This window comes from Diabrotica undecimpunctata, chromosome 5 (assembly GCF_040954645.1).
Source record: "Diabrotica undecimpunctata isolate CICGRU chromosome 5, icDiaUnde3, whole genome shotgun sequence".
NCBI lineage: Eukaryota > Metazoa > Arthropoda > Insecta > Coleoptera > Chrysomelidae > Diabrotica > Diabrotica undecimpunctata.
In genome coordinates, this window is record NC_092807.1 from 62,305,237 (window position 1) to 62,326,709 (window position 21,473).

At 32.5% G+C, this 21,473-nt stretch overlaps 1 protein-coding gene across 6 annotated transcripts in view; it reads right to left on the reverse strand.

The window, feature by feature from the left end:
• Patronin (calmodulin-regulated spectrin-associated protein patronin) overlaps window positions 1-21,473 on the reverse strand; it is a 210,824-nt gene that overhangs the window by 137,123 nt on the left and 52,228 nt on the right. For 5 of the 6 annotated variants that reach the window (XM_072532007.1, XM_072532008.1, XM_072532003.1 and 2 more), the window contains exons 6-7: window positions 19,723-19,829; window positions 10,432-10,557 (exon numbers count right to left, since the gene is read on the reverse strand). In XM_072532007.1, coding sequence (XP_072388108.1) covers window positions 10,432-10,557; window positions 19,723-19,829 — 233 coding nt within the window. The remainder of the gene's footprint in view (window positions 1-10,431; window positions 10,558-19,722; window positions 19,830-21,473) is intronic. The other variant, XM_072532006.1, reaches the window with a different exon arrangement.

A 21,473-nucleotide genomic window follows, 5' to 3' on the forward strand; every position in this document is an offset into this window, starting at 1 on the left:
TCAACATTTGAAAGAACATAATCACACCCTCAATATCCCAGACGACGTATCTCTTATTCAGAATATTGCCCAAAAAAAACTTCCGAAAACTTGACTTATAAGTATGAAGATATTGAAATAATCAAAGAAAAGCGGAGAAGTCCAAATTGTGTTAATCGACATGTCTCATTCAATCGAGACTTTCTACCTCTCCACCGCCAACTATTCTCATGACCGATATCCTCTACATCTCTTACACCAAAACTTCCACTAATCTTCCTCCTTTTGCCATTTATTCATCCTTCTCAGTCCACTCCAAGCCACTCTTTCTAAATGCATTTAACTGTTCCATCACTCCCTCCCTCTTTCCAGTATTTTTAACTTCACCTCTGACCCTTATGCCTAATGTTCTTCATACACCATTGCTCTATAAGTAGATACAGAGCAGATAATTCTATTCCCCCTTTATATACTATTCACAATCACACAATAATTATAATCCCTCACTCATATACATCCCCTTACATTCACATACCTTGATAATTTCATGGTCTATCTAAAGCCAAGCCACACATCAAAATCTCCTTTTATCATTTACAATACTTTAGTAACGTCCACACTTTTTAACATAACTGCTCTAACTAAATCTTCCCTCATCAACACATGCTTTCCTTAGGTTATGGTTTCAGACATCCAGAGATCTCAGTCTCTTATTTAGTGAATGTTTCCTATCATAACAACAATAAAACATCACAAATTACAACTTTAGCCAAATAGATTCACCCTAAATATACCCATCAATTTTGTTAGTGTTCAATATTTTGTTAACACACATTAATTTTTAATCAACTCTTGCCATTTCCATACATTCATAAACTTATAACTTAGACACCTAATATTTTTCAGGTACCAAATGTAATGTTTTAACATGTAGGGACTTTTTACTTAAGTTATAAGTTAAGTAATATACTAGCAGTATTTTAAAACCAATCATTCTGATCACCTCCTATATCAAATACACAATTACATACATCAATCAATATTTCACAATACATATAATTCAGAATTCACTAAGATCATCACTCCTCGCTAATTTCCTTTACAGTACACTTTATTTCCCTTATCCACACATAATTTCCTCAGGTTATGGTTTCGGACCTCTGGAGATCTGTCTCTTATCCAGTCTTTTCTCACATTAACAATAGCACATCACATATTATAACTTCAGCCAAACACAGCCACCCTTCACCCATCAATTTTAGTTGGTTTTACACATTATGTTAACATGTTTACACATTATGTTATGAACTTATAACTTACACTCCTTATATTTGTCAGGTAACAAATGTTGTTTTTTAACATCTAGGGCCTTTTCAACTTAAGTTATAAGTTAAGTAATATACCAACAGTACATTACACTTATTCTTTTCACCTTCCATATCAATAGCACACTCAAATACATAAATTAGCATTTTACTCTGTAATAATAATCAACATATTGATGGTTGCTACTGTATTATTAATCAAATTTTAATATATTTAATTTTGTATATTGCTGGATACTGTCATATTTAGACACATACCCTGGTTACATTAACTGCGTTGTTCAGACTTCCGTCATAACATGTCATTTTAACTAGTTGATATCTATCAAAAAGTCCTTACAGATACTTCGTCTAAGGACTAGCAACCCCAGTGGAGTCTTACGTTGCCATGTTATCAATTCCTTTTGTAACTTAAACGTCAAAGTTTTTAATTTAAAAAAATGTAACTCTAACTTAATCTAACAACATTTAAAAGGTTTTTATCCATATATTTAGTGGCTCCAAACATGTACATCCAGTAAGTATTAACCACACTCTTTGTAATAACCTTGGTCAAAATTTTCACGTTTGATTAAAGTGGTTATACTTTTTAGGATAGCACTGATGATGGAATATTAATTCCAAAAACGTTCTGCGATGTAGCCCGATAGGGTTTTTATTATTATTCTTTTTATAAAGGAATTTTTTAAATAAAATTTTTCTATATGAATATGTTCGTTAAAAAAATTCATGTTAGTAATAGTAACAAAGCAACAGTAATTATAAAAATGGTCTAATGTTAAACTTTTAAGCAAGTTTAGGGTCAAAGTCATGGCCGACTAGTTAGAATATTAAGTTTTTATTAATATTTTACACACCAATAATCCTAACTACTTAGATATTTTGATATCTCATTCAATACTAACAAATTAAGGAGCAGTCTAAATTATTAAGAATTTTTTTTTTTGAAAAATTTGTTTTTCACGGCGAACCCGACAAAATTTCACCTAATTTTTCTTGCAATTAATGTTTGGTTCAAAAAATCACAAATAACTCACAAATTAAAGCAGTTAGGTATAGGGAATGCTTAATAAATAATAAAGTATCATAAAATAAGATTTCGTTACAATACTAAAATACAGGGTGTTTCGTTTAGAAATCTCAGAAAATACTCATTCCGAGTTTCGACCAACCCTCTATAACAAAACCAAATAATAAATCCATGTTAATAATTTTAGACAATAGTAGACTATATTAAAAATCTTTTAAACATAAATATATTGTTTGATATTAAATCTCTACAATTCTACAGGGTGTTAATTTTGTTACGAAATTATTAAACAAACTTAATTAACTTTTAAAATACCTCGTATAACAGTACCAAACCTTATATTAAAAAAACGAGAACATAGGGAAGAGTCCAAAAATGTAAACATTAAAAACATATGTTTGTTCCACCCTGTCAATATGGGTGGCTCTGTATATTTGAAAATATTTTTAGAGTATGGACCTATCTGTGTTCCAACTTTTACTTAATTTTTTTTTTTTCGTGCCTCTTACGACATCCGAGTAATTGGGCTTCCTGGCACTAATGCCGCACCCTGTATATTATTTAACACATAACGAGCAATAAGGAGTCTCCAAATCACCAAAGCTAAACATGCGACTCTATGTATGTAAAACGAAGACACAGTTTTAATCGCATATATTATGCGAATATGGTGAACAATGTAACAGAAATCAGAAAGTATGGTCCCGACATAAATTTCAAAAGAAAACAAAAATGGTAATATTTACAAGAAGAAACAGATATCAGTAGATATCTGTTTTTTTTTGTACAACGTGCATACATGGGAACAAAACAACATAGATCTACTATACATAAATGAGAATTCGATCGAACATATTCGGCGTAATGAATATTTTGGCATCCTTACAATCAGAATCTTCAATACAAACAAGAAACCATGTCTCCTATAGAACAAATGAGATTAGTTTTATGTATAAGAAAGAAGAAACTGTTAACATAGAGAGAATTATGAACATTACTGGACTATTCAGATTTTTATGAGAATTTCTTACTATTAATAGGCAGGTACTTCTCGGGACACAGCCAGTTTCATATAGAATCTTAATGTAGGTATTGCTGAAAATGAAGCGGTTCCATTACTTTTGTGTCAATGTCATGTGTAATCCATTTGTCACGCTATTGGGTTTAACAAGATTTAGTTTGGAACGTTAGGTTTTTATACTGTGAAATATAATAAAAATAGCAAAACAAAACAATAACAAAGCAACTGGAGCAGCCCGTTAAAACATGCTTAATAATGAAACATAAATCAAAGAAGACACTGATACTGTTGACTTCCATATATAGGCTATTTAAATTAAATGATTTCATAATGACATCCAATTATCCAGGCCGACTAGCTAATATAAATTAAATATCAGTTTGATTTTAGAGGAACTCATTCTGTAATATTATATTTTTAGTCGTAGAAAATACACGACTTTCGACTTTTATAAAAACTTATACGGACCAGTCAAGGGACAACTGACTACAATGGGAGACTCATGGAACTTAAGCTGCAGACTATGTAGGAGAGAACATGGAACAGCCAACGATATCTTGCATGACTGCGAGGAATTAGATCGTAGGTGGCAAACATTTTTTGGAAACTACCAAGTGACTTCCAAAACATATGGTACCTACCCACTAGATCTGTACAGCTCGTACAAGGTTTCAAAAGTCTGGCAGACATGAATGAATGGAAGATATACAATAAGCCAATTCGCTACAGTACGACGGGTTCATAACAGACGCCTTCCAAAACAGAAAAAGCTCATACAGATCATTTTAATCCCTCGATTTTTTGTTGTGAAAGTATGTATGAAGGCTGTGATTTCTAAATAAAAGGTAAAATGGAAACTAGGTATGGAAACATGGATATTATAAGTAATAGAGCAGGTTTCTTCCTATTACTCAACGCCGATATAGCAACACATATAACAGTTGTCAACAGTATCATAATTATTCCCATAAGAAGTATTGGAAATAATTCAAAAATTTGCTTAGTAATCAATAAATCACAGAAATCATATCAAGACAGTTAAAAATTCGGCTTAAAAATTAAAAAAAAAAAATGTTTTACTCAACAATTTCAATGACACGTATAATATCAGACAACAGTTAAGTAGGATACCAGGGATTAACCTTGTTAATTTACCATTGGGATGACAATCAAAATTTATAGATAATCTATAAATACATACTCGCTACGCGCACCATGAGACATTATTGTGCACAAATGCAGGATGAAGAAGGCCAGAAACACATCGAATCGCATGCGAAGCGTATTATGTAGCATGCGTCGTGTAATACAACATGACAGATATTGATATTTGAAGCCTCAATATAAGTAGTAAGATATTCCTAGATGATCAAATATTTATTTAGTAGAGACTGAATAACATAGAATCAGACACTATTTAAATTTACTGATAGTTCATCGTAAGGGGAACAATATTCTCAATCTGCTAAGCTACATAAATTGTCGCAAGTTAAAAAGAAAATTACAAGTGGACCATTTCCCCTTCTAGGATGAGAGAAACTAGAGAAACTAGAGAACTAAGAGGCGTGTCTCCTTTTTAACAATGCAATTAAAAAATGAGATTAAATAAAAAACTGAGGCCCAATATTTACCAAATCTACCCAAATATTGGCATACGTAGATGACTTGGATCTTGTTGCATGCACGACCCGTAACTGCAAAGAGATGTTCACTGTACTCTCCACTGCAGCAGAGAATTTCTAGCAAAAATAAAACTAAGCTCCTGACTCAGGGACAGATCCCATAATTAGAAACATGAAACAAAATTTAACATCGGTGATTATAATTTTGAACTTGTTGAATAAATCTGGAAAGCGTGGTAAACACCGCAAATATAATATCGGAAGAGATAAACAAAAGAATAAAGTTCGCAAATAGAAGTGGGCTAATCATACACTGGAATGGAACCTGTTGTCGTCAATACAACTTTGAGGTATACAAGTACAAAGAAATAGCCGAAGTCAAATATACAATAAAAACTAAACGCACATGGTGGGCAAGGTATCTAGAATCAATAGCAATCGAAAGAAAGAAGTTACCCTGCACGACATACTCGATTGACGAAACCCGAAAACCACCTCAGATTCGCTGACGACATAGTGATTATAGCGAGCACATTCGAGGAACTGCAAATTATGATGGGGAAACTAGCAGTCAGCTCCCAATACTTCGGCCTAAAAATGAATATTAAAAAAACAAAAATAATGACAAACACAGATGACCCCAGACGTATAACTATAAATGGCAGTGAGATAGAACAAATCCAGGAATATATCTAGCTAGGCCAAATCCTGAGACTTGACAAAGAGAACCAAAGTGAGCAAATTACTAGAAGAGCAAGACTAGCATGGGCAGGATTTGGAAAACTTAGTTGCATACTTAAGAACCGCAAAGACCCCAATACTCGAGGAGTAAAGAGTTCAACCAATGCATCCTTCCTATCATGACATATGGATGTCAAACCTGGACCCTAACCAAGGCAAACATGAATAAACTAGCCACAACAGAAGAACAATGAAAAGAGCAATGTTAGGTATACGACTGTTATATAAAAAGAGGAACGACTGGGTAAGATCCAAAACAAAAGTCAAGGACATAGCAACAAAAATTGCCAAACTTAATAGGAGCTTCGCGGGCCACACTGCTAGACAAAAAGACCAACGTTGGAATACTACAATACAACATTGGAGACCTTACGAAAGTAAACGACCAAGAGGAAGACCACAGATGAGATGGGTTGATGACATTAAAAGAATAACCGGAACAAATTAGAAATATGTTGCTCAGGATAGAGACCGATGGAAGGAGTTGGGAGAGGCCTATGTCCAAACATGGACGACAGAAGGCTAAGAAGAAGAAGAAGAATATGTATGTATATGTATATATATATATATATATATATATATATATATATATATATATATATTGTTTGGGTGAGTATATTATCTAAATTGACGAACTGTGGCACATTTCACAAACACTACATAATTTTCATAATTACTATCTTCTTTTGGATTATTTTGTTTGTTGTTTAACAGTATTTTTATTCAAATCGTTTTTAAATTGTTTTATTTTATAATCACTTATGTTATTATATTCATATACATTCAGTGTTCGAGACAGTATACATTACAATTTTCAGATTTTCGCGGCATTTGTCATATCTCCCCACCTGTTGAGTTTGTTTGTTTCCCGTCTGCGCCGGTGTTCTCTGACAATTTCAACCTATTGAAAGCTCTAATGCCGCCTGGCAATTAATATCAGAGACATGCCTTATATCATCAATTTTTACCGGTGTGCATTTTTAGTGCTATCAATCAAGTAATTATTAATTGTTTATTTAATGTTATTTAATAATTTACTAACTTAATAACTTGGGCGTATAGAAGAATCCTGAAGATATCATGGACCGAACATGTAACAAACAACGAAGTCATGAGAAGAATCAATAAAAGAATGGAAGTATTGGAAACCATCAAGACAAGAAAGCTGCAATACCTGGGGCATGTTATGCGTAATGAGAGATACAACCTACTTCAACTGATTATACAAGGGAAAATCCAGGGCAAGAGAAGTGTAGGAAGAAGAAGAATCTCATGGTTGCGTAACTTGAGGGAATGGTACGGATGCACATCAATTGAACTATTCAGAGCAGCAGCATCTAAGATCAGAATAGCCATGATGATTGCCAACCTCCGTCGCGGAGATGGCACGTGAAGAAGAATAATTTTACTACTTAAATGTGCTGTGTTCTAACTAAATTGGTTTTCAATTTAACATTTAAAATAGACACGGGCTTCGTTTGTGTAATTAATTGTGTTTGAAATCTTCAAATAATTGCCAGGCGGCTTTTTCTAAGCTTCATTTAACAATTAAGGCTATTTTTATACGATAACGATAATTTTTAATTTTATGACCGATTCTTTGTAAAACTGGGTAGCTGTATTCACCATCGATATTGTATTACTTCATATGTTAGTCAGTTTTATACATTATTATCTCTTTTCATTCAATATAAGAGGCCACTTTTGGCTTTCTTTTTTAATTCAAAGAACCTTACAATTCCTTCTAAAAGAGTGTTTGTTACTCTTGCAGATATGGACTGATGCTGTTTTGTTAGTACAAAACAAAACGTTTCCGCTAATATATGGAATAGCTTGTTTCTTTTCTCCTCTTCTCTTCTGCTCTAAAAGAGGTTCCACCCCTTTCCATATATATATATATATATATATATATATATATATATATATATATATATATATATATATATATATATCAACAACAAGTATTAGATATGTGATGTCTAACTTCAGCTAACATAGGCAGTGATCATAAGTTAGTTCTGAATAAAATAAATCTGGTTGTGAAGCACTATCAAAATAAACAATAAACCATCAACATACGAAAAAAAATTTAACATAGAACAACTATATGTGACAACGACAAAACAGCAGCAAACGAAGCTCTCGGAAAAAGAAAAATTCAAAATTCAAACAAGAAAAGTGCACACTGTGGTTCTGTTAAGAAATAAAATAAAAGTGCTAATGAAAAATGAAGGCTTACTTGGAATATATATCGAAAAGAATATACGAAACTTACGAAACGTACAAGATAGTTCAAAAATGAAATACATGCACTAGTAAGAAAGGAAACAGAACGGTGGAAATGTATAAGAGCGGAATGAAGGATTTGATCAACGTAAAGATATTACAAAAAAACTGGCTTATAAAATATGGCGAACTACAGCTAATACAACAGTTAACAATCATATCAAGTAAGTCGTAAGATTAGGCTGAAAACCTGAGAGATGAAAAACCAATATTATGATCCTATATGTTTAATAAAGGCGGAAAAATGACCCTTGCAATTATTAAAGAATAAACCTTTTAAGCTCCATTTTGAAACTCCTAACACGAGCGCTAACAAGTAAATTATCAAAAAACTTAATATATCGGATATATATTTATATAGATAGGATAGGATAGATAATTATATAAGTATTCGAACAGGTAAGATCTTGTAACGATAATGTCTTTGTAATCAGACCTAAAATGAATCTGAGTAAAACTAAGCTAATGTCGAATAAAGATGATCAACCGACGATAACCATCCAAGGAACAAAAGTGGAACATGTAGAAGAATACATATATTTGGGTCAGAATATCAAGGTAAACAAAGAAAACCAAACTACCGAAATAAGCAGACGAGTAAGAATGGGATGGGCCGCATTTGGAAAACTCTCATACATACTGAAAGACCAAAAGATACCCCAAAACCTTCGAACCAAAGTGTTCGATTCTTGTATCCTTCCCGTTCTCACTTACGGAGCTCAAACCTGGACAATCACAAAAAAGAACAAGATTCGAAAAACTCAGCGAGCCATGGAATGACAGATGCTTGGTATCTCACTAATAGATCGGCAAACGAACGAAGCAATCCGGAACAAAACAAAAATAAAGGACGCCGCGAAACAAGCAACTAAATTAAAATAGAAATGGGCTGGACACAACGAACGTCTCGAAGATGGTAGATGGAACAAAGAAGTCGGCGACCGTACGATGCGAAGAGACCAAGAGGAAGACCTCAAATGCGCTGGAGCGACGATATCAAAAGAGTCGCAGGACCAATGTGGAAACGCCTAGCACACAACAGGGATGAATGGCGAGAAATGGGAGAGGCCTTTATTCGACAATTCGGATAGAAAAAGGACTATAAGGATAAAAAAATCAGACCTATAGTTGATAAATCTATTTAGAAAAGGCATTCGACAGACTGTGACTATCAGACACGCTTACTGACAATTGTATATCATAAAACTGATAAAAAAAATGTAAGAAACAAAACTGAATTAAAGGTTCAGCAGAAACAACAGAATCCATCGAAATAACAACTGGAATCAGACAGGGAGACTCGTTAAGTCCAATAATATTTAATCTCATATTAGATGGGATGATAAAACATGAAAAGAGGGTATGTCAAGTGGGAAATAAGGAAATAGAAATAATGTTACGCAGATGACACAGTCCTTATAGAGCAGAATGAAGACTAAGGAGTTCAATATGAAAATATCGCCACAAAACACCAAAAGTCTAGTAATATCAAAAGAACCAATAAGGTGCAAACTATAGGTTAAAAAAAATGGAAGAACATGTAATGAAATTTAAGGGGCCAGGGATTAAGTGGCAAAAGCAAATAGAACATAAGGATACCATCTCCATAAAATATGGAGAAGCAAGCATATATGTACTTAGTTACTGCAGTTAAACAATTCATACACCACTGAAACGAGCATAATAAGAAGAATAGCATAAAAAGGCACAAATAAACAGATCAAGAATTAACGACAGTAGCAGAAACACGTGAAAGAAGAACAATGGTCACTTTAGCAGAATGGGAGAAAATAACTTGCTAAATCCTTTAATAACAATAGTCCGAGATAAGTTACCAATCGGAAGAATAATCATAGGTTGATCTATAAAGAGATGGAATAATAATATTCCAATATCACAAGAAAGCAATATAACTAGATAAAAGTAGAAGACATTTGCTTTAAAATTGAACAATTAGTTTGTGAAAAACATAAAAAAAATTGTTAAGATATTTTTATTCACATTAGGCAATAAAATATTGCCTAAGGTGATTTGTTCACATTACAAAATATTTGTTTTTACCATAGAATGGACAGAGCCCACGTGAGCACTATTGTATTCAAATTAGTACCATTACATAAAAATTAGAAATATCACCAAATTTAAACCACTATTGATAAATATAATCTAAAATCAAATTAATGATTAAAAATATCAAGAGAAAATTATGAACTCTTATATGCAAATAATATTAAAAATAGCATAACATATGCAAAAAATTAACTTAAATTATCGAAAATTTTAATTCTTCTATAATTTCCATGGTTATATAATAATTAATGAGTTAAAATTGTTAGTACATGCGGAAACATAAAAATGACAAATTAATTAAGATAAACTAAGAACTATGGAATGTACGATGGTTGTACGTTTTATAGAAGATATTACCTTGGAAAGCGGTAGAATCTGCGGGTTCATCGATGCCGCTACGCAGATCCGGAATGGGAACCATTACCGTCTGCAGTAGATTACGTTTATGCATCACGCCGTGAAGATTGATCGAGGGCAAACCCTCTACGGCCACATCGGTAGGTTTTAAAAGGAATGAAACTCTTGTTAAAATTTTTGTTTGAAAATATCAAATTTTACTTTTTTCCTTTTCGATTTTTTTTATATCACTAAATATTTCAGCAACTGGCATACTGTTAATGAGAAGGAAAAATAATTCTTATCTTTTAAAAGCATTCTTTTCAATTTAAAAAAAAGCAAGCTTTCTTAACCTCCAAGCATTTTGTTTAATTTGCAATTGCCTAGCCACGTTTTACAATGACTTTTATTGATTATTTTGATTTCCTATATAAAATCGTATAAACTACATACTTAAAAATAATGTAAAAATGCTTTAATAACGCAACTTAAAGAAATAATAAATTAAAAACAGTACACTCACTTTGATATCATATATATTATTTACACGTAATATTTAGTGCTGCTACCAATCTTAACAGGAGTCCTTTAAATTTTCAATAACAAGGAATACAGGAAAGAAGAAAAACTTATTATTATACTTAGTAGCGGAATACTGTTTAGTTCAAGGATTGTTAGTTGAGTTAATTCAGATTATTACGAGTTCATAATGTTTAAACGTAATATTAAAAGTTTCAGCGAAAAAATCCGTATTTTTTATTAAATTGTCAAGATTTGGTGGCAGAACTTGGTTTAAAAACTGATTGGCAGTGATCACTGTTATAATTAAAAAGCAGCCGGCGATATATTTCTAGATAAACGTCTGCAATTTATGGTAAATATAAGACGACAAATCAAAATAAGTTTTGAAACAACAGAATGACGTCTACAAAAAAACTGATAAACAAATGAAGATTCTACAACAGACACATTATATCATTTATTAATGCTAAAGATATGGAAAAATCAGAAATAAATGTCTAAAATTTACTTACAAATCTATGAATGTCTATATGCGAAAAAAAAATGAAAAATAAAAATGGAAGAAAAAGCAGTGTCTTAGTAGAAGTATTAGGTAAGAGAATTTAAGCTGTACATGAGAGTTTAAGATATACATCAATGTAGGTAGGGTGTAGGCAAAGAAGTGTCTTATTCTTCTTAAAATGCCCTCTCCTCAATGGAGGTTGGCTACTACAATTTTAAACTCTTCTCTATCTTCAGCTGTTCTTATTAGCTGTTCAAAATTTAGCCCTGTCCATTGTCGGATGTTTCTGAGCCACGATAGTCTTTTCCTTCCTAGGCCTCTCTTTCCCTTTCACTATAAGTTGGGCATATTGGTACTTATTATTTCTCAGTATGTGGCCTAGGTATGATGTTTTTCTAACTTTTACTGTGTTAAAAAGTTCTCTTTCCTTGCCTATTCTATGCAGCACTTCTTCGTTTGAGGTATGCGATGTCCATGAAATTTTGAGTATTCTCCGGTAGATCCACATTTCAAAGGCCTCCAATTTATTTACCGTTGATGTTTTAAGGGTCCACGTTTCAACTGCATATAGAAGAGTCGACCAGACGTAGTCCATTTTGATAAACGTAGTCGAATTTCGAGTTTTATTCGAGAATCACAAAGCAGTTTTTTTATTTTTTCGAAAGATTTTCTGGCCTGTTCTATTCTCGATCTTATTTCTAGATCAGGATTTAGGCTGCTATCGATCCAACATCCCAGGTACCTAAATCTATTGACCTGTTCTAAAATGTGCCCATTTATTGTGCAAGGTTAAGGTACGTTTTGGTTTTTTCGGATTGACATCACTTTGGTTTTTTTAATGTTTATTTTCATACCAAATTGCTCACAGGTCGAGTTGGTCTTGTCGATGAGTCGTTGTAGACCTAAGTCGGAATCCGCAATTAACACTGTATCATCGGCGTATCTGATACTGTTGATATTTACGCCATTCACATTGACTCCATCCTTGGAATCCTTCAATGCTTCTTTAAATAGAAACTCGGAGTAAAGATTAAACAGCAGAGGCGACAGAACACATCCTTGTCTAACTCCCCTCCTAATTTCTACTTCTGCGGATGTGGAACCTTCGATCCTAACTCTGGCGTTTTGGTTCCAGTACAAGTTTTTTAAGAATTTGATGTCTTTTCCATCTAAACCGACTTCTTGCAAACGTTCTAATAGTAGGTCGTGTCTTACTCTATCAAATGCTTTTTCGAAGTCTATAAAGCATATAAATATATCTATCTGTTGGTCGTAGCATTTTTGGGTGAGAACTAGTAAACTGAACAGGGCTTCTGTCGTTCCCATGCCGGCTCTGAATCCAAACTGATCGTCTCCGATGATTGTTTCGCACTTTCTATAGATACGATTATGTACGATTTTTAGTAGGACTTTTACTGCATGAGTCATAAGGCTTATCAGACGGAACTCATTGCAGTGTTGTGGGTTTGGCTTTTTTGGTAGTGGGATGAATATTGACTCCAGCCAATCTTGGGTATTTTACCTGTATCATAAATGCCATTGAATAAAAGGACAAATATTTCGATATTTTCTTCGCTGATTAATTTTAACGTTTCTGGGTATATTCCGTCTGGACCTGGGCTTTTATTTGTTTTAAGATGATTAATTGCATTTATGATTTCAGATTTCAGAATTGTTGGCCCTTCGTTGTTATTTTCCAATCTTGGTTCTTCTCGTATGTCGTGAAAAAGAATTTTAATGTAGTTTTCCCATTCTTTCAGTTTATCTTCCGTTGATTCTAGCAGTTTGCCATCCGTGTTCTTATTAGTATCACTAAAAGAGTTCTTCTTCTTCTTCGTCTTCTTATATTATGCCTTAGGCCTATTATTATCCGATCTTAACGCCGTATTTGTGACGTTGGCATCTCTTCTGTTGGTTAAATGTCTTCCTGTTCGGGTTACTCTCCCACTATTTATTCATGTAATATGCTGGTTCAATTTCCATCTCCTCTGTCTTCCACATCATACAATATACTGTATTTTACATAAATTTCTTGAATGCTTATTTGGTTTTCTGGTAATCTGAGTAGCAATTGATTGTACAATTTATCTAAAAGTTGTCACTTCTGACGTTCTAAGTATTTTTTTGTTTCTGCTCTGGTTTCTATCGCGTATGTCATTATTTGTCTTACACATGATTTATATCTGCGTATTTTCCCATCTAATTATTAGACATTACACATCCTGATATATAAGCTGCTTCAATTGCTTGTTTTCTTTCACTTTTGAGACTTAAATTACAATTTTGTATAGTTTGGGTTCTTTTGCCACGACTAAAGACTTCGTCTTAGATGTAGATATTTTCAGATTATTCGTCTCAATCATTATTTTGAATGTACCATTCGCTGTAGGTTAATATCGTTATCTGAGAAAAGAATTTTAAATTATTTTATACCCAACTTGAAATACTAGATGACAACCACCGACTAGATGGACGGATGATATAAAGCGCATCACCACAAATTGGATTCAAGAAGCTCAAGATAGAAATAGATGGAAATTTTTATGGGAGGCCTACGTTCAATGGTGGACAAATATAGGCTAATTGATGATGGAAATCCTTGCACTGCTTTTTAATTTCTTCTATAATTTTGTCCAGTATTAAGTTAAAGATTATGAACTTCTACTGGCTGTCTATCTCCTTGCAGGATTCTGAAGCTAATATCTACTTCCAATGATAGTTCATTCTCGACTTTAATTTTCGTTTTGTTGTTAGTCTTAATGTCTTTAGTGATTATTGATTATGTACTTTAAATTTATGTTATTGACAAAGATCCTTATCAGTTTAAGAGTTGTGTTAAGCAAGGTTATTTTAAGATAATTTGTAGGATTTTTATTATTTCTTTTTTGGGGATAAAAGTAGTAATGCCGCTCAACCGCTGGTTCTGGCCAATGCTTGTTATTTACGATTTCCTGAAAAAGTACCTCTGTATTTTTAATTATCGTTTCTCCACCGCATTTTAGGAGTTCATTTTGTATCTCAAAACTCCGGGTCCTGCAGCTTTTTTTTAATTTACATAGGCTCTACCTGATTTCCCTTTATGTGATTTCTCTATTTTCATCATCACTTTCTTTTTCTTCTGCTTCTGTAAGTCTCTATTGTAAAGATCTTTTTATACAAGTTATCAATTTTTCTGTTCCTATTTTGTTTAGATTTTTATATTTAATAATGAATTTTTTCTACCTTTAAGGAATTGTTCTTTGCGCCCCATATAGCCTATATTCCATGTATTTGGTAAACCGTTTTACAATATTCTCTTTTTCTACTTAGAATGGATGGTGTTTTTTGTATCTTTGCAGTGCTAGTAGGTTTTATGTGTTTCATTTCTACAGTATTGTAGGTATGCTTTCCTCTCTTCGCATGTCAAATCTCTATTTTCGGTGTTGAACCATGGCTTTGTTATGTTTGTTGAGTTGAGGTTAATATTCCTAACTCCTATACTATATTTTTCAGCTTGTATGATGATACATTGTATTTTTACCCACATCACGTTAAAATTTACTCCCCTTGTTACTGGGTTTGTCTCAAACTCTACATTTTTATACAACCATTTTATATTCTGGTCTTCTAGAGATTTTATGTTATTTTATTTTAAATCGCTGTTTTATATTGTGTATGCTGATATTTCCTACACTTGTATTAAGATCTCCAATAACTATTACTTTTTCATTTCTCTGTATATTGCCCATTGCATCGTGGAAATTATTAAATCTTCCGGTTTGCTTCTATCTGCAGCGTAAACTGATATAATATGGAGTTTTTAAAAGGCCCATATCTGATAATATTCTGCCCAACTTGCACAATATCCTGTCCTTACCACGGCAACTGAATAGGAAATTTTGGTATTTTAATGTTCCTTTTCCTTTTTTCCGAGTTTCTTAGACTGCACATATATCGATTTTTGGGTGTGGGTATCGATTTATATCATTATCTCTTGATCTCTTTTTGTCCACGATTTAATATTTCACGAATCGCAATTCAGTATATATTTCTCGTAGTCTTTTTGATTATTCAACTAAAAGGCAAAATTAAAATTATTATAGTAGACCCTTTGACAGCAACACAGTAAGGATTATTACTTGTAGGTTATGTTGAAACTGTTATTGTGCTATGATTACCAATCAGGCGAGAACAACACCTAATTGAAACAAGAAAACTTTTATATTTAGCAAACGTATTAGTAGAAATACACGAGAAAAATGCCACACGGCCAGCACTGCAAGCTAGATCATTAAGATTATTCAAAAGCTAAAGTCTAAAAAGCAATAATAAAAACAAGCCAAGGCGTGGTTTTGGGAGAAAAAATAATGGAAATTTAAAAATGATAATGCTGAACAGTTGTCCCACTACATACATCTGACAAAATAATCTAATATCATATTTTTAAGAGAATTTACACAAAATATATAATCTGCAAACATAAAGCTTGTAACGTAGAGAAAAAAGACAAACAGATTTTGTTCTGTCGCCGCAGCACTTAGTTTTTAATTGTTTAAAAAAAAATTGTTCATGACACTGTCAAAACTTTAAAACAACATGAATGCTCATAAATAATTTCGTCTATGCGTGTTAAGCGAGGAAACCTTAACTAAATGTATTAAAAAAATTTGCCAAAACAAAATACCTGGACCCAGGAACTGAATAAGAATTAGAAAAAAACAGGTAAGTCTACGTTTCTGAAATTAAGAATATGTTTAGGTACTCAAAGCCGCACTTTATATTAGGTTTGTTCCAACACGCAATTTTTGTACGGTCCGAAAACCGTCACGAAACTACTTGTACCGTTTTTAATGCGCATGTTCAACATTTGTATCGTCTGATGACGGTAATTTGTAAACTGATGTTGGAACGATTTTCTGACAACTGGCATAATTTGGTGACAATTTATTTTTTTTTATTTTATTTATTTAATTGTTAATCAGTAATTTGCACACATTTAAAATAAAGACCAATCTACCTAAATAATTCTGGTTTTTCGCCCTAGGTTCGGCTAATAGCTCCAAATCATCCTCACTACTATAATAATCAGAAAAATCACTAATTCCTTCGTCGTCAGTCATATTTATAAAGTTATAAATAACGAGAAACAAATATATAAATAAATAATAAGTATATCATAAGCACATGATAAAATCATTAACCACGTTCAGAAAAAAGAAGTTATTCTTTTTTCTGAACAAATTTGCTGTTTTAATACAAAATCTAAGTTAATCTGGGCCCAACAAATTTAAAGAAGTAGAATAAAATCCTAGTGCGCAAGTCATCCCAACCAGTACATGCATTTGCCAGATTACTGAAATTATCGTCACGAAACCGTCACTGGGTGATCATAATTTTTGTTGGAACGGTCGGAAGGACGATGAGATGAACGATCATATTTTTGTTGGAACGTATTTTGTTTAGTGCGCAGGAGCGTAACCGTTACGTGACGGTTTTTCGTTGTGTTGGAACAAACCTATTGTCTATATCAAAAGGTAAAAGTTGATTGTTTCTGAGGGAAGTTTGAACATAAGATTAGATGTTGGGGAAACTATAGCTGAGGCTACACCATCATAAGATTTAGATGCGTCTGTGAAGATGGCAATAAAGTTTTTATGTGGTTCTAAAAAGTTATTTATTGAGCTTTTAATTAAAGTAACGAGTAATGGGAGTATTCCATTTATCGAATTGAGTAAGAAAAGATAAACACTCGGGTGCTTTTAATATCCAGGGGGGAGGATGGTCAAGGTTTGTTGGAAGAACGATTGGGAAACTAATGTCTAGGGAGTTGAGTGCTATCCTCACCCGCGGGTAATAAGGTTTTGCTGTAATATTTATTATCCTAGAGATATTGATACTTTTGTGTAAATGTATTTCGGGATAGGAGATGGTTTTTATTTGCTGCGATGGATATGGAGTAAGTGTGAGAAGTGTGCGCCTATGTTGTAAGGATGTTTCTCCGCATTCGTTGTATAATCTTTTTATTGGCATTGTTGTGTATGTAGTCGAGTGGTTTTAACATTGTTTTGGTTGCAGATGAGTAGGCAACGGAACCGTAGTCAATTTTTGATCTAATAAGAGATTTATAAGGCATAATCAACATGAAATAATCTGAACCTCAATCGCGGTTTGAAAGAGTTTTTGTAATAGATTCAAGTCTTTTACTACAAGTTAGAGTGAGGTGATTGATGTGTTCTTTCCAGGTAAATTTTTAATCGAACCACATACCTAGTAATTTTAATGATGGTTTGAATATAATTTTTTTATTGTACAAGAAGAGATCGGGTGTCGTTGCTAATGTTTTCTTGGAAAATATTATTCCACTAATTTTTAAGACTGAGAATTCGAAACCAGTGGTTAGGGACCATATTTCTAATTGACCAAAAAATGTTTGAAGAATTAGAAAAATTTATGTGATGTTCGTTCCTTTGATAAAGACTACTAGATCGTCGGCATACAAGCGAGCTTGTAGTGGTTTGGGTATATCTTTTATTATGTCATTAATTACAACTAAAAATAATATGGGACTTATTACAGACCCCTGAGGAGTACTATTCTCCTCAACATGAATGTTAGAAAAACAGTTATCTACTTTTGTTTGAAAAGTTCTTTGTTTTAGAAAGTTTTGTATGTAAGCTAAAGTATGACCTCTGATATTCTAGGAGTGTAGTTTTTCTAAAATATTATATCTTTAACATGTATCGAATGCTCGTCTTAGGTCAAAAGTTATAGCAATGCATATTTGTTTAATTGCCTCATGCCTCATTATGCCTTATGAATTTCGCTCTTTAGTTCAAAGAGACCCTTGAAATGTTATATTTCTCCTAGTATTAAAAATACCTTTAGTTTTAAAAGATAAGTAAATATTTTTCCCAAGTTATAATAAATTTTATCAATAGTACCAATTTATTGCTAGTAAATTATACATGCCATCTATAAAATTTCTCTTATCAATGTAATACCATCACCATATCAGTATTAACAATAAATATTTTCTTCCGCCACCAAAAAGTAAAACTAAATATAAAAAGCAACAAAAAACTACTAAACAAAATGCCGAAAGTTCGAGTTAAGGTAAAACTAGTAAACATTATATTTAATTAAAATGGTAGAACTTGTATAATTCTAATATATATTTACAATGTAAATTAGTCTAAATTGAATAGTCTAGTAGCCACCGCCCTACTGATTTTTATATCTGCTGATTTCAAGTAAGTCTCGAGTCTAATACTATCCGAAGGTGTTTTATTTCACTCACCAGATTTAGATTTATACTATTCAAGTTTAGAGGACCTAATCCCTCTAAATTCATCCGAGGTTAATTTCATTATTTTGGACTTCTGTGGGGCTATGTTAAGCCCTACCTTTGAAATCCATTCTGTAACACTAGTTACAGAATTCTGACTGTGCCATTAAATTTGCCGTGGGCAAATGGTTAAGTTAAATATATTTATCTAGATACCTATGTATATAGAGAAAATATATTCCTATTCTATTTAATTATGCTAAAGTTTATTCAATTGTATATTTTTTTGTTACAATATTTATTGCATATCTCATTGAAACGTTGTAAATTCACCTTCAACAGGAAATTCTAAGTCAAAAGAAACTACACAGTAAGAGAACCGCTATAAATCAGCTCGAAAAATAAAAAAGAAAAAGATATACTATTAATTGTGAAAAACTATTATAGAAAAACTTGGAATGTTTTATCATCTTATTTATCAAATGTACCAAATAAGTAACAAAGAAAAACAATTTAATTCTCACATGAGCAACTAACAAAAGAGCATTCCCGATTGACTAGGATAAAGTTACATTTTACACAGCATTTAACGTTCAGTTGATAATCTTACAAATGTAAAAAATAGACACTATTGTATTAAAGAAAAATCAGGTATTTTAGCTTATTAAAAATTGTCTGTAAGAAAAAATTTGTATAGCCCCTCTTAGAATGCAGTATGGGTAAATATTTATGATTTTTTTAAGTTTTACACGGCATTAATTTTGTGTATTATTATGTGTAAAATCGTAAATGTAAAATTTTTACTTGGTGCACTTTAACTGTACAGAAAATTAACTTTTTTTTATTTTTTTTTTCAATCTTTGTCAACATTTACAGATTTTTCTGTATTATAATACAACTTTCAACTATTAAACATTAAAACAAAAAAAAATAACTTCACATTAATTGCAAATAAAAATAACAAAGCTAACATAAACAAAGAATGCGAGTACATTATATCCTAAAATGAAAGCAATTGCCTTACCGCTACTGAATTTCTCCATACCAGGATAACGCACACATTTGGCAGGGTTGATTTCCATCACATTAAAAAGATCGGCGAGAAATACTAAAAGATTTTGTTTCATAGCTCTGAAAGAAAAAGAAATTATAATTTTATTAATAATAATAATAATAATTATCTAGTATATTATTATCTCTCAAAATTGCAGATTAAATTAATTCGGAAAATATATATGAGATATAAAAACATAAATACCAACAGAAATATTGCAACATGTTATTATTACTTATGTAGCATTTTAATATTTTCCTCTAGAAGTCATTTTCTAGTTCCACTTTAATGCTATGATACATTCGATAAATATTGAAATTCTGACATTATCATCATGGGAATTACGGTACAATAACTGTGGGGACTTCTGCGTATCAGTATATTGACAACACAGCATAAGTATTTCAACATTCAACACAACGTGCAGTCTCGTATTTGCTAGCCGACCACATATATTTGGAATATGACTGCATTCGTAGTGTTGGTTTAGACAAGGACGCCGATTGTTTGTTTTTGAAGACTTTGATGTAATTTTCGATAATCTTTTGCTTTATATGTATAAATAATTTCACGTACACAAACAATGCATTGTATTTAGTCAGCTGTGACGGGGTAATTTTGCGATGCGCGGTATTACCCTGTGTGAGAATTTTTGCTGATATAGTGTTTGTATTGCTTTTTAGATTCTAAAATGCCTCGTGTTTACATTGGGAAAACCGAAAGATCAAAATGGACAGAGGATGATCTAAAAGCTACTATCACTGCTATACGTTCTGGGTGAAAAATACGAGAATTAGGTCGATCATCCAATATTCCAGAATCCACTCTACGTGACTAACTAAAGTCCAATAGCCAGAAAAAAATTAAACTTAACAATAATTATTTTTTAATTATAGACAGGCACAGCCCACCGTGTTAAAAAATGGCGAATATGTTTTTTGGAATCATACCAGCAGAACTAAGACGTTTAGCATACCAGTTTGCTGAAGCGAATAAAATAAAACACTGTTCCGACTCGATAAAGAAAATCGCTGGTGAAGATTGTTTAGAACTCTTTTTTAAAGCGTCCTCCAGGCATTAGTGTTAGAAAACCCGAAGGTACCAGTACAAACTGAAACGGGTATTTCTACGCTCCAGAAACCATCAAAAAGTTTGGAACCAAAAGGTCTAAAACAAGGAGGATCCATAATATCTTGGGAAAGAGGGGAAAATGTTACCATAGTATGCGCTGTAAATGCTTCTGGACAGTTTGTCCCTCCTATGTTCATATTATCTCGAATAAGTATAAATCCACAATTAATGAGAGAAGGCCCAATTGAAGCAATATATACAGATGTTCAAAAAACGGTTGGATAATTGAAAACTTATTTCTCGACTGGATAAAACATTTCTGTCAGCATATAAAGGCCTCGAAATCCCGTGCTTCTCATATTGGATAACCATGGGAGTCACATTTCTTTGGATATTTATACTTATTGCAGATCACAAGGAATTGTTATGGTTTCACTTCTCCCTCATAGCTCACACAGGCTGCAACCTCTTGATCTAACTTTTTTTGGACCACTAAGAATGCTTTAAACCGTGAGTGCGACTTGTATCTGAGACTCTTATACTCATGAAAAGATCACAGAGTTTAAACTTGCTTCCATTTTTAACAAAGCATATCTTAGAGTTGCCAGGATGGACAAAGAACAGATCCTAATAAATTCTCTGAAGATAAT